The sequence below is a fragment of the Sus scrofa genome, chromosome 14 (assembly GCF_054392235.1).
Source record: "Sus scrofa isolate SSC_HxYL_T2T_F1_AM1 chromosome 14, Sscrofa_HxYL_maternal_Yorkshire_Landrace_v2.0, whole genome shotgun sequence".
NCBI classification, from domain to species: domain Eukaryota; kingdom Metazoa; phylum Chordata; class Mammalia; order Artiodactyla; family Suidae; genus Sus; species Sus scrofa.
This window is the reverse complement of record NC_139396.1, coordinates 72,658,657-72,675,819: the sequence shown is the minus strand read 5'-3', so window position 1 is coordinate 72,675,819 and position 17,163 is coordinate 72,658,657. Positions and strand designations below refer to the sequence as shown.

The window sequence follows — 17,163 nt, the reverse complement described above, 5'->3', positions numbered from 1 at the left end:
CCAAAGGCTGCGGCTGCTGAGACGATGGCGGCGCTGCGGGGACCTGCCGGGCTCTTCCGGTGGCGCTTGCGGGTCGTGCCGGGAGGGGCGCGGGGCGCAGCAGGTCCTGCGGGGGCAGACGGGGCGGAACGGGCGTGGGGTCGGAGGTCTGAGAGGGGGTCGGGGCTAGGGCGGGAGTCCTCGCGGGGGAGGAGGGGGTCTCCCGCAGGTCCTGCCGAGCGGAGTGACCACTGCCTGGTCCCCCAGCCCAGCGTTAACTAGAGTCCTGGCAGAGGTGATAATGGCAAGGCCACCACGTGCGGGTGCCCTGCACACCCCACGTGCCAGATCTCGCCACCTCCTGCCCAGTCCTAGCGCCACACAGCAGCATGTGCTCAATACATGCACAGGCAGGGAGTCACAGAGGGGACCAAGGGAACCCACGTGTTGAGCTCTGCTGGTGCTGTGGCTCTTCACTGCCCTATGGGGGCTCTAGGGGAGGAGAGGACTGGCTGCTGGACCTCCTGAGCTATCAAGGGTCCTGGGCCAAACCAGATGGAGATCCCATAACTGTAAGCAAGGGGAGGGGGGCTGGGCACAGGGGAGGGTTGGGGCCAGCCCTGCAGGACTGGCTCCCTCAGAGCAGACCATAGGACCACCATAACTGCCATGGCAGTGGGCCACCGCAAGCATGATGCATGCTCCCCACCACATACCTGAACAGGGACCACCCCCCAGACCTCACCCCTGGATGACCCCACAGGGAGTGAGTGCTGAGGGGCTGGAAGAGGGACAAGCAAAGAGCTCCTTCCCAGAGATGGTGCCCAGGGGAGGAGTGGCTGGCCTTTGGCCAGCCTTGTGCCTCCGTGGCCTGGGGAGCAGGGCTAGGGTAGCCCTGCAGAGTCTGGGGAGGCAGTTACCAGCTCAGGAGGTGGGGACGGAGCACTGCTTTCAGTGGCTTTGCTGGCCCTAAGGACCTTGCTGCACATGTCACACCGGAACTTTGCAATGTTTAAAAGCCCTTATGCAGCTGCAGTCAAGCCCAGGCCCTGCAGGCTGGTAGGAGAACTTGACCCTGGCTTCTGTCTCCACACTCAAGGCCAGAGGGGAGCCCCAGGGCCAGGGCGAGTAGGAGCTCACAGGGTGGGGGGATGGTGCCAACACCCAGCAAGGACTCCAGGGTCTGATTTTAAGCCTCAGCTTCCATTTTAGGCCGGAAACTCCTCTGAGCAGGAAGACACCTGCTCTGTCCAGCATGGGGGTGGCCGATGTAGCCCCTGAACAGGAACTGGAGTGACCGTGCTGCTGGTTTTCACCATTCCCGTAACCTCTGCTGCCAGGAAAGAGCATGGAAGGAGGACAGCTGTGTGGATGCTCCCCAAGCTGGCTTGCAGTGGCCTGTGGGCACCCAGGAGTTTCTACTTTCCCCAAAACACCATTCCCTCAGCAACCTGGCCCTACTTGCTGGGCTGCTCTTTGCTGGTTGCAAATCAGGCACCAGGTTCAGAGGGGAGCAGAAAATTAAAGGAAAGTGAGTTCAGGATATAGGGCAAGACAGACCTTTTCAGGCTGAGCCCTGTGTGCAGGGAAGAGGAGTGGTTGTGAGGTGCCCTATGGCGCCCCATGGTGTGAGTGGGTACATCTCCAGCTGACACCCTAAGGGCAGTGCCTACCCTGCCTGCCTGGGGGTCCTTTAGGACCCTTCCCCATTGACAGTTTCCTCAGACCCTCTCAGGTGTTTAAGGGCAGATTTCTTGCCTCTTCCAAGTGTTTATCAGACTAACAGGGCTCCTGGGCGTACACCGTGGGGAGAACAAACCGCCAAAGATAAGCCCACAATCCCTGGGGCCAGCTGCTTGCTTTGCCCTCTGCCTGATAGAGTGGGGCCGTGGGGCACGGAGATGCAGCAGGGGCCCTGCTGTGGCGGCAGGAAGGACAGGCACCTGCCATGGAAGGTAGGGATATTCTCCTGGTCAGAGCCTCCCCCACAGCATGGGCAATGGAGAGGGTGGACCTGGACGCAGCCCCCAGCTTCCTCCACCTTCCTCCCCTCCTTCCCCATGACCTGATGATTTTCTGTGATGCCTTCCTCCCTCCAGGGGGAGCAGGCCTGGTGCTGGGTGCCCTGACCCCTGCCTTGGCCCGGAGCTCTCACAGGCTGTCCCCCCTAGGGACATACCTGTCCTCACCACCCCTCCTGCGCCAGCATTTGCAGGAAAAACAGGTAACACCTGCAGGGCAGGAGAGGCTCCAGCCACCTCTGTGCTGGGGACAGGGGTGGAGAATGCAAGCCCCAAGGCAGTTCAGAGTCGCTGCACTCCCAGTCCTGCGGGCACTCAGAGGCCTGGCCTTACTCCCACTGCAAGGGCCACCAGACTTATGACCAAGGGTGACCTTTACAACTGAAAGACAAGTGGACTCAACGCAAGTGAGCATACAGCGTATGCTCAGACATTGGATGAAGTTGAGTTCAGGGCAGTCCTGCCAGTGAAATTGCCTTCCTGACATCGTGGGCGTGGTTATAGCCCTGCTGGCTTTGGCCCTACATAGTCTTGGCATCTGGGCAGACAACATGCCTCCTGCCATCATAGGGTAGCTCTCTGATCCCAGAGAGTGGAGCCCCCATCACCCGCGATGGGACAGAGCTGCCTGCCTCCAGGATGTGCCCAGGCTCCTCCTGGTCCTGCCTGTTCACCTCTCCCCTTCACCCAAGCAGGGCAGCAATGCTACGACCTCCTGGTGATTGGCGGAGGATCCGGCGGCCTGGCCTGTGCCAAGGAAGGTAGGTGTCCTGTGTCCCAGGCTTCCAAACCCCTGGAAAGGGCAGGGGGGCTCTCCAGGGCTGTGTGGGGGTGCGCCCTATGCAGCCCCAAGCTGAATGCATTGTCTCTGCAGCTGGCCCAGCAGCCTCCAGAGCCACCCCAATAGCCTTGGACTGTGCCCTGGTCCCTGTGAGCCCCAGCTGTCTTATCTGTGCAGCACACAGCAGTCAGCATAGCCCACCAGAGCCTGCCTCCTTAGCTCCTGTCCCAGCCTGGGACCTGCCTCCTGTACCCACGGTCCAGCGCTTCCCTCCCTCATCTCGCCCTCCCCCTCCTCACTATTTTACATGTACCTGATAGAGCTGGGGCCTACCCCCACCCCCAACCCATGATGCCCCCCAGGGAGCATTTTGGGGTGGGCCCTGGGAAGGTGCTGACCTTCTGGGCCTGGAACTTGGGGAGGGGAGGGGTGGGGGGAGGAGGGTGGGCCTGGAGCTGCCGTGGCGGGGGCAGTACAAAGACAGTGGTCAGGAGGAGGTCAAGGTGTCTGCCCATGGGAGCTGCTGACCCATCCTCCCTGCCCCCCCATCCCGGGTTCCCCAGCCCCAAATCAGCTCCTCCAGTCATGCCCACCTGCCCGCTTCTCTTGCCTTTCCAGCCGCCCAGCTGGGGAAGAAGGTGGCTGTGGTGGACTATGTGAGCCCTTCGCCCCGAGGTAGGCAGTCCAGCCGGGAGCCACGTGTCCAGGGAGGGGGGCTGATGATAGGGTGTCCTGCTTCTCCTGGAAGCTGCCATTACTTTGGGGTTCCTCATCCTGCTTATTGAAACCCAGTCTGAGGGCAGATGCAGAGGGCAGGTCCATGTAGCAGGGTCACCTGGGCTGCATTGGATCAAACAGCTCAGGATGGTGGTAGGACAGGGAGGGCAGTCTGAATATGGTCTCCCGCCAGGCACCAGGTGGGGCCTCGGTGGCACCTGCGTGAATGTTGGCTGCATCCCCAAGAAGCTGATGCACCAGGCAGCCCTTCTGGGGGGCGTGATCCGCGATGCCCCCCACTACGGCTGGGAGGTGGCCCAGCCAGCCCTGCACAGCTGGTGAGTACTTGGCCTGCCCAGGCCTTCCTGCTCCTTGTGTTGGGAGCTCCCTGGAGCCCACAGGCCTCGGGAGCTATTGGGTGGGGCTCTCGCCCCAGGGGCAACGCTGGGCCTCCAGATGTTTGGCAAAGTATGGAGACCTTTTTAGTTGTCTCCCCACCCCCTGGGACACCTCGACACCACCACACACCCCATGGCACCCAGTACATCCCTTGAAGGACCCCAGCCTGAAGGCCGTGGTGCTTTGGCCTTGGCAGTTGGTCAGGTGGTCTGCCCTTCCCCTGGGTCTGGGGCCTGCTTCTCTGACCCAAAGGTCCACAACCCCAAATCTGGCACAGAGGGTCCACCATGGGAACAGGGTCACCTTCACTACCTTGGGAAACACCTTTGCCTCTGGGTGTTCCTTTTAAGGGCTATTTGACACTTGCCTGGTGCTTTGTGGCATTTTACTTTGTGTGTAACAGGAGGAAAATGGCAGAAGCTGTTCAAAACCATGTGAAGTCCCTGAACTGGGGGCACCGGGTCCAGCTACAGGACAGGTACTGAAGCTGCACGAACTCTGGGTGGCTTGTGGGTGCAGAGGATTTCCTGGGTGCCTCAGGGGGTGTGGGCGCGGCTGTGGGGGCAATGAAAGGTGAGAGGCAGTGAGAACCAGTGCTGGAAAGCTCAGTCACTTCCAGGCACCACATGCCCAGTCACCCTGTTCCTCACCGAGCCTGTTCTCCCAGCCACACTGTCCCCTGCCTGCCGGGTACCCCCTGGCCAGAGAGACGTTTGGGGTTGGGCTTGAGGAGGTGCAACTGGTGGCCTCTGCTTCCTGGTGGAACGTGCCCGGGTGACAGGATTGAGCTTGTGGAAGGCCCGGCCACGTCTGTCCTCACACACCAGGGCTGTGTTTAGGCCCTCAGGACAGCCCTGCCTGGCAGCTGTGGTCACCAAGTCCCAGGGAACTGGGGGGACAGCAACTGTACCCCCCCCCAAGCTTCTTTGAGCTGGGCTGAGGTCACAGCTGAGCCAGCTGCATGGTGCTCCCTATATAATCCCAGGCCTAATGCCTGTTTTGCAGAGAAAATGTTTGAAAATCCTATTTTTATTTTGCAGAAAGGTCAAGTACTTTAACTTCAAGGCCAGCTTTGTCAACAAGCACACAGTTTGTGGGGTCTTGAAAGGCGGAAAAGAGGTGGGTGCCTACCTCCCGGGCTCCTGGGGGACAGTGCCAGCCTGTGGGCCTGGGTGAGCGGATCCAGCTCCTCAGTGACCAGTGCTGCTGGAAATGATGACACTGCTCCAGGGCCGGTCCTCATTCTTTATGAAGGAGGAAGTGATTTCACCAGGCTGCCCCTTGCTTGGGCACAGCATGGCCACCCCCATGCAGGGCTACGGGGCTGTGATTGGGCAGCTGGTCAAGCCTCACATGGGTGACCACAAGGTACCCGGGTGACCACAGCTGTCTCGGTTTATTCTCAGATTCTGCTTTCAGCCGAGCACATTGTCATCGCTACTGGAGGGCGACCGAGGTATCCTGCACATGTGAGTGTCCTCAGAACCCGCACTGCACCTGCCATTCATTGTCTGGTTACGCTTATCTCCCGCTCCAGCTCTGAGCACCCCCCTCCCTGGCAAACTCTTTTTCCTTAGTTGAAGGAAAATTCGCATCCCATAAACGCTCCCTTTAGAGGCTACAATCTGCTAGTTTATTCACAGTACATCCATCAGTCACCACCTGGGCTGTTGGCCCAGTGAGAATAGCCACCAGAGGGTACCGGGCAGCTGGGCCAGGTGGCCTTCAGGCAGCCTTGGTGGCTCTGTAGGAGGGAAGACACTCTTGTGCAGGGAGATGCAACAGACCATTTGTGACCCCTCACCCACAGCTGGACCCATGCTGGTTCCAGTTAAAGCTCCTGATGGCCACACGGGTTCCTGGGGGCCAGTGACCAGCTCAGCTCCACACGTGGCTGGCCAGGGTGCATGCGAGGGCCTGGCCTGGCCCCACCTGCCACCACTCACCCAGAGGGGGATGAAGCAGGAGCCGCGGGGCCAGGGGGGCTGCCCAGGGGCCAGTCTTCTCTCTGCCACCTGCCCTGCTGCGTCCAAGACTTTGCTGTTTTTCTCCCTTCGGTATCGGACCTTTTGGTCTTCCTTGAGCAAACTTGAGAAATTCTTGGCTTTGTTTTTTTTGCCAGTTGAAATCATAAACTGTTTGAGATCCGTTTCCTCTCTCCCAGCACATCTTCCTCTCAGGCACTCCTTCTGTATCCCCCACCTGCTGTGTGGCCTCTCACCAGGCCCCCCTGGGGTACGAGGCAGCCTGGACCCCTCCTGGCATAAGGCCCAACTGCTGTCCCATGAGGGTGCCTGGTCAGTCACATCAGCCTTCAGCCTGGTGTCCTCAGAGCCTGCCTGCCTCTCTGCACCCCTTCCTCCCCACAGTCTGGGCCTGGAGTTGGGGGTTCCTGGAGCATGAGAGAGGGAGCCTCTGGCCACCTCCCGGCCCCCAGCCACCTCACTCAGCCGGAAGTGTGTGGTCCCCATCCACACATGAGGAGGAGCCTGCAGGAGGAGGCACAGCCACATGGGCTGGGAGATTCTGTGTCTGCAAACCGGGCATCCTCTCTGAGGGCATCCTGGCCTCACATTGACCCTTTTTCCCGGATAGATCGAAGGTGCTGTGGAATATGGAATTACGAGTGATGACATCTTCTGGCTGAAGGAATCCCCTGGAAAAACGTAAGGCTTGAGGGGTGCTGGAGGGGCCCCTGGTCTCCTGTGCACACATCCATGTACTTGGAACACATTGCTGGCCCTCCTCAGCCATTCCTTCCCGCCCACCCTGGGGAAGGGAAGGCTGGTCCTGGTGCCCACCTGGGACTGATACTCTCATGCTATGTCTCAAATACGTGGCCATTGATATCTGAGGCACTGGTTTTACACGCATATTCCAGTGGGTTTTTGGGGCCATTAGGGAGGGCAGGAGGGCTGGCAGGTACCTGGGGGAGGCTTCAGCCCTCATCCAGCCCCCCAGGCACCCCCACTTTCATCTGGTTTGTCCCCTGGGCTTCCCTGAAATCAGAAAAGGTGTAGGGGCCTCATAACCAGAGCCCAGCAGTGGAAGCGAGGCCTGTGGTATGACTGGCTCCCCACTCTCCCAGCAGTGATGGTGACGTTGCTGCCAGGGCAGGCTGAGGTCCAGGTCTAGCACTGCCTGGGACCTGGAGGGGACCTCCTACTTGCAGGGACCAAAGAGGCCACCAGAGGGCGGCAGAGGCTGAGCTGTCACAGTGCTGGGCTGGTGTGGACCTGCTGCCTGACCAAGGGTGTGCGGAGCGGGCAGATGTGTGTGTGCACGTATCAGAGCACGTGTGAGCATACAAGTGGGCACATGAGCATGTGTGTGAACGTGCATGTATATGCACGTCAACATGAGTGAGCACTGTGAGCATGCATGAGAGCATTGTGAATGTGCGTGTGCAGGCACATGTTGTGTGACTACATGTGCATGCATGTGTGTGAGAGCCTCGCATGTGCACATGTGTGTACTCTGCCTGTCCTCACTGTTCCCGACTGCACAGGGCATCTTTGTTCAGGGCTGGGCTTGGCCCAGGTGAGTGTGGGTGTGACTACCCACCTCTCTAGACCATCTCTGTCCTTTCTCCTCCTTTCATCACGAGATGCTGCAGCCAAAACCTCCATGTGCATCTTTTCGCTGTCTTCGTGTTTCTTGCTGGAGCAGGACCCAAGTGGTCACGGCTGTGTCCCCTGTAGGAAACTGTGTCTCGGGGTGGGTGCCTGCGCCTACCTGCTTCCTGCTCCTGATGTGACCTCAGCTTTCTGGGGGGTGTGAAGTGATGGGAGCTGCTCCCACTCCCTAGGCAGGGGGTGGGGTGGGCACAGCCACTTCTGCCTGAGGCCCGCTGGCCCTTCCCAGCCACTGAGGGCCAGCCCTGTCCTCCGAGCACTGCCTCTCACAGGATCCCTGGTTGGCTTTGGCTTTGGCGGTAGTTTTTCATTTTTACTATGTCACATTTATCACTGTATCTCTTGATGATGTAGTATCTGGGTTATTTGTTCCTTTATCTTGGACTGTCCAAGAAGTTAAACGTAGCCTGGTTTCATTTGCTTTTGTTACTATCTGGTGTTCCTCATGTATTTACCAGCCATTTAAAATTGAGAGTGTGTCTGTGGTGTGAGTTGGAAGTATCTGCGAGTGTGAGTGTGTATCTGAGTGTGAGTGTGTTGGGGGTATGAGTGTCCTTGGCTGGCTCCCTGGCTTAATCTTTCCTTTTCTTCTCAATGGTTTGCTGTCTTGGCCAAGATCCCACGTTGTTTGTAATTACAGATTTTTCTTGGCTTGTTGTGTCTTTTAAGTTGTGTAGCATATAACTGTTTTGGGGTTTGTTTCTTTTTTTGTCTTTTCTAGGGCCACACCTGTGGCATATGGAGGTTCCCAGGCTAGGGGTCCAATTGGAGCTGCAGCCACTGGCCTATGCCAGAGCCACAGCAACGCAGGATCCGAGCCGCATCTGCGACCTACACCAGAACTCACGGCAACGCCGGATCCTTAGCCCACTGAGCGAGGCCGGGGATCAAACCTGCAACCTCGTTGTTCCTAGTCGGATTTGTTAACCACTGAGCCACGATGGGAACTCCGTGGTTTTGTTTGTTTTTTTTTTTTAATGTAGTTTAGGCTGTTTTACACTAAATGGCTGTTGGATTTATTGCAAGTTTAGGAGGGCCTCCCCTAACCCCCCCAAAATTGCTTTTGACGAAAACTCTGGATTTCCTTGGGGCCTCTGCATCTTGTCTGCAGTGGAGGCCTGGGTCTGCCATGCCCACCACCAGCCCTTCCAGTGGCCTGGAAGCTCCTCCGAGCGGAAGCCAGCCCTGTTCTGGCCCTGATTCAGCGTTCCTGAATCACCACGTTGATTTCTCTGGGTGATGGAGGCACTTTGTCAGCCTCTCCACAGGGGTCTGCAGAATCCCTGGTGCAGATGGTCTCAAAGCACAGCCGCTTGGAGCCGGCTCCCTGCTCAGTGCATCTGTCCTGGCTGAGGCTGCCCGAGTGCTGGTCATCTCTGCTGGTCACTGAAGGCCAGCGTTTTCTGAATCCTGGTCTTTTGTTAAATTAGTTCCTGTGTGTTTTATTGTTTTCTTTCATTTGCTCGTTTCCTGCTACGTTTTCAAAGCCACATCCAGCCTCCAGGAGTGGCCGGCGTCTGGGTCTTTCACTGCCTGCTGCTCACGGAGGCTGGGTGCAGGGAGGCCGGCCCAGCTTGGGAGGGAAGCCCCGGGCGCAGCAGCCCCAGTGTGGCGCCTCTGTGACCGTGTGCCCAGGCATTGGCCTGCACAGCTGGGAAGACACAGCCCCAGATATTTGGGTCAGGAAAGAAACTGCAGTGTTTATTTTCTTCAGGAAAAAAAAAAAAAAAAAAACATTTAGAAGTTTTTTTTTTTTTAAAAGCTCTTTCGTTTCGAAGGAATCTAGATATGTTATTGTTTAAGAAAAAAAGTGTTTGCAATGTATCAGTCACCCGTTTCGTTCTGAGCATGATTTATGTGAGGAAATGGTTTTTTTAAAAATTAAGCTGGAGATATATCCCTGTACGATGCTTCTGTGAAACGTAGCTTTTGTGCAGAGCTGTGAATGCAAGTTGTAACAGTGTGATACGGGAGGCAGTGTTTACTCGTTACATTCCTGCGCGCAGTCAAAATAAGCCCGAGGGTCTACAGTAGCATTTCTGTATTTTATCAGCTTGGGCTGGGCTGGGGGCCTCCGCTCACACTCCAAGGGGCTGTTTCTGCCAGATTTATTTGCCTTATAAATATTCCCCGTGTTTATTTTAACTCGCCTTTAAAATGGAGGTGAAATTAATATGGACCCAAGGGCTGCCCCCTGGCCCTGGGAGGCCTCCCGAGGCTGGGCGGACAGTCCCACTTGGCCCTGTCCAGGAGGCCAGCTGCTGCCCAGGGGCCTGGCCTGTGCCTGCAGCGACGTTGCCCCTGCTGGCCAGACCCGAGGGCCTGTGGCTCTGCAGCCTCCACCATCGTCCCCTTGAGGGGCCGCAGCCAGAGCACCCTTTAGGGGTGTCTGCCTGAGGCACGATGAGCAGCCCAGGCCCAGGGAGCTGGCCCTCAGCCTCCACCATTGTCCTGAGCCACCTCTGCCCTCGAGAGTCTTGGTGCTGTCCAAACCCCATGGCCACGGAGGCAGCTCAGCCTCACCCATGTGCGAGAAGCCTCCTGCCTTCTGCTTACACAGGGTCTGGGGAGCCCAGGGCCAGATAGACAGTAGAGGGGATCCCCTGCTCAGCAGGGTGCCTGGGCCTCATGGAGAGAGCTCAGGAACCAGGTCCAGGAGCAGGACCCTGGGGTGGTGGCCGAGCACAGCTGTATATCTGTCTTGTCTGCCTCTTCCATTAGCCTTACTTCTTCATTTTCTGTGGAAATCAAGACAGGTTGAAGCAAGGAGGCTTCCAGGGAAGGAAAGGCCCTGGGCAGCAGTGGACACTTGGGAAGCTGCCCATTGTCAGTGGAGAGAACAGGGGCACAGAGGAGGGCCAGCACCACATGGGGGGCAGAGATGGAGCGCAGCCCTACCTGACCCATCAGTCAGCCCGCAGCCCCTCTGTGGAGGCGCTGGATGCAGCCTGGCTCTACCTCTGATGCTGCAGCCTCTGATCCTCACTTGCTCACCTGAGCAGCCTCTGTGGTGAGGCCTCTGGGCCTGGGCGGCCAGCGGGGGACTTGGAACTCTGGGTCACTGCCTCCTGCCACTCTTTGGTGCCCTGATGGCAGCTTCCTCCGTGTCTGAGGTCGGCTCTGCGGAGTGAGGCTCCGAGCTGCGGCTTGGCTATGGTCAGTGTCATTGCCTTTCTCTGCCAGCAGACAGGACCAGAGATGCCCAAAGTGGCTTCTCCCCTCATCAGACCCACATCAGACCCACAGGCCGCCGAGTCGCCACTTCACATAAAAGCCGGGGCCCTGCGGCTTGCAAAGCCTCTCAGACAGCCACCGTCTCCTTGAGGGTCTGCTCAGCCCATGTCCAGACCAGGACTGTCAACCCCCCAGGGCTACACCACTGCCTGGAGGCCAGGGCTCTTTGAGCAGAGGTGCTTGGTGCAGGCTGCCTGCCCATGCTGGTCATGGAAGGAGCTTTCTTTGCCCTGTTGTTGAGTATGGAAGCAGGGCAGGCTCTGTCTTCATGAGCACAAGAGAGAAACTCCACACCGTTTATTTAAGAAACTGACTGCTCCTTCAGTTCTTCTCTCCTACTTAACCTCCACATTCATTTGCTGTGACACCCTGTGTCTAGCAAGAGGAGAACTGGCCACCCACCTGGGACCTGGCTTCAGCCTGTTGCACCCACGGCCCACCTGGCCATGCCCAGTGTCAGGCTTGAGGGGTCAGGTGGGGCTGGCGGGTGGATCCACTAGGGAGGTAGCCTTGGGACCCCCACTCTGCAGCCTCCCTGGGACCCAAGCTCCAGGGCCCAAGCGGCCTTGAGTGTGCTGCTAGGACTGCCCCGAGCCCTGTGCACCGTGGGGCCCTCGCCCTGGGTGGGTGCCACTGGGGAGCAGATTGAGGCCTTCAGACTCCAGAGGCAGGTGGAAAGCTCTTTAAGCTGAGGCTTCGTGGGCCTGAAGTAAAGCTTTGTTTCTGCTTCCTCCTCCCTTTTGGATTTTAAGGAGAGTGCCAGCCCTGTGATTAGGCTAATCCCACGGTAGTTACACCCTTGAGAGCAGGGTTTGTGGCACCGAGGGGCACACAGAGGGGCTGCCCCGAACACACACAGAGCCGAGCAGGGCTCCAGGGGTGCAGGGGGTCCTGGGAGCTGGTGCTCTTTTCGGGCAGCGTGAGGTCTCATTTCCAGACATTGGAGGCCCACTTGGCTGCCCCTCTAGGTCCTCCTGTGGGGGTGGGGTGGGCCCTGGTCACTGTACCTTGGCACCACCTCTGGGCCACCATTCCCAGGCCCCATCCAGGCCGAGGTCACCTCACTGGCCAGCAGAGCCCATCTGCAGCTTCAAACCTGCCAGTAAAAACACAGCGTCAGGAGTTCCCTGGTGGCGCAGGGGGTTAAGGATCTGATGTTGTCACTGGAGCAGCTTGAGTTTAATCTCTGACCCAGGAACTTCCACATGCTGTGGACGCAGCCAAACAAAAACAAACACAAAAACAACCTATATCATCTGTCTCTGTTGCCTCCCCACCACAGCCCAGAGGCACTGGAGTCCATTTCTGTTCTTGCTGGGTGCTTTCTCAGTCTAGTCCATCTACAGGGAGTTCTCTGGTTGAGACCTTGGATCTTGCATTTTTCAAAGAATAATACTTATTTGATGAATGGGGGCAGGGGTGCAGTGAAAACCAACACTGTTGACAGTCTTTCCTCTTGGAGATGTGAAAAGGCCCCTGGTAACCCTCTGAGCCAGTGGACGCCTGCCCGTTGTAAGGTTCCAGCTGCACACGCTCGGTCAAGGACGCCTACTGAGGCCTGGCCCTGCTGGCGCCTGCCTCCTCCCCAGTGTGCCCTCTGTCAGCAGCTCAGAGCCGATGGGGGCCCATGACCTTGAGGTGGGAGTTGGAGGTGCAGGGCCCTGGGGGTACTCTGTGGGAGGATCTGGGGATCCCTGCCTCCCTGTCTGACTCCCCATTGTGCCAAGGGCTCGGGGAGCTACCTGGGGGCTGTGGGAACAAAACACTTTTGCCAAAATCAGGAGATCACATTGCTGCATTGCTTGGAGCTGGGCTGTGAGCTGTGGGCTATAGCCGGCTGCCACCCAAGAGGGTCCACTCTACAGAGACAGGAAGACTCGTAATATTGGGACAGCCCAGCGGGCAGGTGGAGAGCTCCTGAGCACCTGTACCTCAAGACTGCCCAGCCACAGCCACCCAAGCCATGGCCATTATGAGCAGAGCACAGCGCACCATATGTGCTGCACAGATTCTCACGTTGAGGCAGGATATTCAAAGCAGCTCAAGCCCATTTGCATTTAAGTAACTCACAGTCCCGTAAAGGAGGGCCTGTCCCCTTCCCTTGTACATGAAGAAGGCCAGGTTCTGGGTGCTTGAGAGAGAACCTGCCCACAGACGTGTGTGTTATGCCTACACGTGTGTGCCCATCCCCGGTGGCTTCCTCACAGCCCAGCTCTCCCCGACCCTCCCCACTTGGGACACCAGCACGGTCCTGTCCAAGCTCCTGAGAGGAAGCCAGTGCCAGTTGCTTCCTGCAGGGCAGGCAGAAGTACCCCCGGGATATGCCGCCTTTTGAAATGGAATTATATCGTTAGTAGCTACCGGGATCAGAGCTGACATCTGCTTATCCATCCTTACATCACCTCCTCTTGTTCAAAGGCTGAGGGGTGATCTGACAAGCCCACCCACACGCCACCAGGGCTAGGAGTGTCTCCTCTATGTTCAGTTTTGTGCACATGTGCATGCGTGCGAGTGCATGTATGTGTGAGTGTGCGCGCGTGCATGAGCCTGTGCAGGGTATGCAACTAAGTAACAGAAGAGGATCTGCTGGGTCCCAGTATCTGCCCTTGCTGGGGAGCTGACTCTCGTGGCCTTAGGCCTGTGTGTGGTGGGGCTTGGACGGGCCTTTGGGGTCTTGTCCCTGACCTCTGGGGTCCCAAAGCATCCTGCCCACAGATGGTGCTTTCTGGAGCCACCCCACATCCAGCCCCCCGTGTGCTTCCAGCCTGGCAGCAGGAGGTCCGAAGGGACTAGAAGCAGACCTTACCTTAGGACTGACTGAAGAACCTTCCTGCTCTGTCTGACTGGGCTTTGCTCCAAGTGTCCATGTTGGTCCCGTCTCCAGGCCCTTCCCCAGGATGTGCTGTGTTGTCACGGCTGCTCACTCCGTCACCACCAGGCAATCTGCCGATTCAGGGCTGTTTGTCCCCCACAGCTGGAGCTCTGGGAAGTAGGTCTTGTACTCAGGACGACCTGTTTGAACAGGTATCCTCAGGGACTCACCAGTGGTGACACATCAGCTGACAGGTGTCTTGCACAAAGGCTTGGGGCGCCTGGCCCTCAGAGCCCCACTGGGGATGGCAGCCACGTGTGACGCTCACCTCTGTTCTCTCTGTCTATTCTTCTGACAGGTTGGTGGTCGGGGCCAGCTGTATCCTTTGCTGTGTGCAGGTGACAGGCGGACAGACAGCTGTACTTGCCATCCTGAGAGCGGAAGCTCCCGCCCCCCCCCACCTTTCCCATGGGGCATGCCCTCTGTATGAGGACCAAGCACTTACCAGCCTACTCAGGGCGGATGACCTGTGCTCAGAGAACAATTGGAGGCTGACCTTTGGGGCTGGGGCTTCCTGGAGCCCTTTCCTGAGCCACTTACTGGCCAGGCAGCTGGACACAGCCTTGCAGCAGGTGGTCCTCCCTCGAGAGCAGGCCTGTCCCTTTGGGGGTGCATTGAAGCCAGGAGGGTGGAGAGGGGGCCACAGGAGGGGCCAGGCTGGGAGATGAAAGCACTGGGGGCCAGGGGCCATCTCCTGTCTGTTCCCACCTGGGGGATACAGACAGATGGACTATGGAGGCAGAAGCTGCCTAGCCCGTGGCTGCTAGAGGGACCCTCGCCTCGCCTTAAACATGGTTTGAGAGGTGGAGGTAGGGTTTTTGTGGCTGCTTTGGGAGCCTCCTTGGGGCCAGCAGGTGTGCTGGGGTCTTGGCTTTGGGAGCCTCCTTGGGGCTGGCAGGTGCGTTGGGGGTCTCTGCTCCTGATGCTATGACCCTGAGTGTTCCTTAGCCCGCTTTGGCAGACGTGGCCCTGGAGTGTGCTGGCTTCCTCACCGGGCTCGGCCTTGATGCCACCATCATGATACGCAGCATCCCTCTCCGAGCCTTCGACCAGGTAGTGCAGGGCTGGACCCACCCCACCTGTGCTCTGCTCTCCCCAGGTGGCTGCGTGTATCCCCTGCCATGCCCCCAACTGAGGCAGGTCCAGGTGTGGGCTGGGAGCAAGGCTTCAGTCTCTAGAAACTGGCCCTTGAGTTTCATGAGGAATTGTTGGCGAAATAAGTACCTGCCAGCATTGGCAGCAGGGTCAGTGTGTGGTGAACAGGGCGGGGACCAGAGGAACGTGCAGCCACACCGGCCAGCTCATGGATGTGAGGCCAGGCCCTCTGCCCTGGTCTCGGCAACGACACTCCCGCCACCCGGTCCTCAGGGCCTGTCCTTTTGTGCATTGCAGCAAATGGCTTCCTTGGTCATTGAGCACATGGCGGTTCATGGCACCCGGATTCTGAAGGGCTGCATGCCCTTGAGAGTGGAGAAGCTCCCAGACGGCCAGCTCCAGGTGACCTGGGTGGACCTGGCCTCAGACAGGAAGGACGTGGGCACCTTTGACACTGTCCTTTGGGCCACAGGTGAGGGAGTGCAGAACCGTGTGCTTGAGGGCGTGTGGGCCCCAGACGCGAAACCACAGTTGGGTTGTTGTTCAGGAGACTAGTTAGTCCTCTGGGTTTTCCACATCCCCAGGTGGGTGGTTTCTTGAGGCCTCACATGAAAATCTCACACTTTCCTATTGGCTTTAAACCTTGGTATAGATGTGTTTTTTATAAATTAGACTTGTTTTCCACTGTAGCTTTGAGGTTGCTGTTTATAACATACAGATGATACCAATTTTATATGTTTTTTACTGTTGTAACATGTGGGTGAGGTAGAATTTACATCCTGGCCTTTTTTAGGTGCTCACCTTAGTGACACCAGGTAATGTTCGCCCCCTCCCCCAGCCCTGGGCACCCACCCTCCTCCTTTCTGTCTTTGTGAATCCCATGATTTTAGGACCTCATGGAAGTGGGATCCTACAGTTTTTCCCTTTCTGTGCCCGACAGTTTCATTGGTGTAATGTCCTCAAGGCCATCTGTGTCACAGCCTGTGCCAGAGCATCCCCGTTATGGTGGGTAGTGCTGCATTGGCATGCTTGGCTCATCCATCCATTGGTCGTGGACGCTGGTTGCGTCCGCCTTGTAGTGGTTATGAGCAGTGGCAGGCAGGGGCGCCTCATTAGTACATAAAAATGATGGCAATGCATAGTCTCTCACTGCCTCCAATGCTTCCCCTGGGCCACCTGGAGCCCTGCAGATCATCACATGTTAGGGCAGGATATCTTCCCAGCCTTTCCAGAAGTCGCGCATCACAGATTTCCGAAGGCAGCATTTAGAGAGGGGCAGCGGCCTGGCCTTCCCTGGCCAGGTGTGGGCTGGCCACCCTTGTCTCCCATCCGCTAGAAGGCGTGGGTCCAACTTTTTTCGGGGTGAAGGCCAAGCAGGTGTAGCCACAGAAACAGCACATTGGCGACCTTGTCAGACATCTGCCCTCTCCCAGTTAGGGCCCTCCCTGCCCCACTTTCCCCGCAAGGGGAAGTAAGAGTGGGTGTTAGAGGGACCCTGTCTGGGGATGGGGACAGTCAGCCTGGAAGGAAGATGGGCCTTGCAGGCAGGAGCCCTGGCTGTGGGGAGTCTGCTACTGGGTGGAGGACCTAGGGGCTCGCTGATGAGGGCAGGTGCATCATAACCCGCCGGGCTCCCCTGTGTCTTGCTGCCTGTGACCGTGGGGTTGGAATCTGCTTTCCTATCTGTGGGTTTGCTCGGTGAACGTAGAGCACCCGGGGCTCCTTTCTCCTGACGTGTCTGATCTTTGGGGTCTCTGTGCTGAGTTTCCTCTATGACCTGGGCTTGGAGTCTCTGGCCCTCAGACCTGCCACTCACCCCACCCTACCCATGCGTATTTGTGAGCTTGCGGAGAGCCCGTCCCACCGGCTGGTATTCTGCATCCTCTGAGAGTGGGGCCTGGGGCAGCCACTCTTCTGAAAAGCTTCTTGTTCCCAAGTTGCTCAGGAATCAGTGCAGGGCTTTTGAGAGTTGACATGAGCAGATTTGAGGAACAAGAAGATCTGAAACACCCTGGAGCGGACTTAGCGCCTCTTGACCAAGATCCGCTAAATTACCAGAGCTGTTCTTATTCAAAGTGTAAAAGTCAGTTTAAGTAGCTTTATTCTGAGGCACACTATGAACGATTGAATAACGTATTTGGAATCAGAAATGTAATCTTGCGGTTATCTTAAATGCTGTTCTAACTGGCCAGGAGGCCGGTTTCTGGCCCATCCACGCCCTATCCCTCCCGCTTGGCCCCATGCCTCTCCTTGGCTCTGTGGCCTTTGGACTGAGGTGCAGGCTGCCCCCAGATGCCATGGCTGAGTCCACACTGATGGCAGCAGCCAGAGGGTGAGGGGCTATGCCTTCAGAGAGCCTCTTGTCCTCCCAGCACCCAGACAGCCCTGGTGGACGACAGACAGGGCCCCTGTAGCCCGCCCCCACTGGGA

General features: G+C 57.8%; 1 protein-coding gene across 1 annotated transcript in view; it reads left to right on the top strand.

The window, feature by feature from the left end:
* Positions 1–2: 2 nt before the first annotated feature.
* TXNRD2 (thioredoxin reductase 2) overlaps positions 3–17,163 on the top strand; it is a 29,367-nt gene continuing 12,206 nt past the window's right edge. The window contains 11 exon segments of the mRNA NM_001168702.1: positions 3–103; positions 2,696–2,761; positions 3,400–3,456; positions 3,692–3,836; positions 4,301–4,375; positions 4,938–5,016; positions 5,304–5,366; positions 6,493–6,563; positions 13,937–13,956; positions 14,600–14,691; positions 15,031–15,205. Coding sequence (NP_001162173.2) covers positions 25–103; positions 2,696–2,761; positions 3,400–3,456; positions 3,692–3,836; positions 4,301–4,375; positions 4,938–5,016; positions 5,304–5,366; positions 6,493–6,563; positions 13,937–13,956; positions 14,600–14,691; positions 15,031–15,205 — 922 coding nt within the window. The 5' untranslated portion in view covers positions 3–24.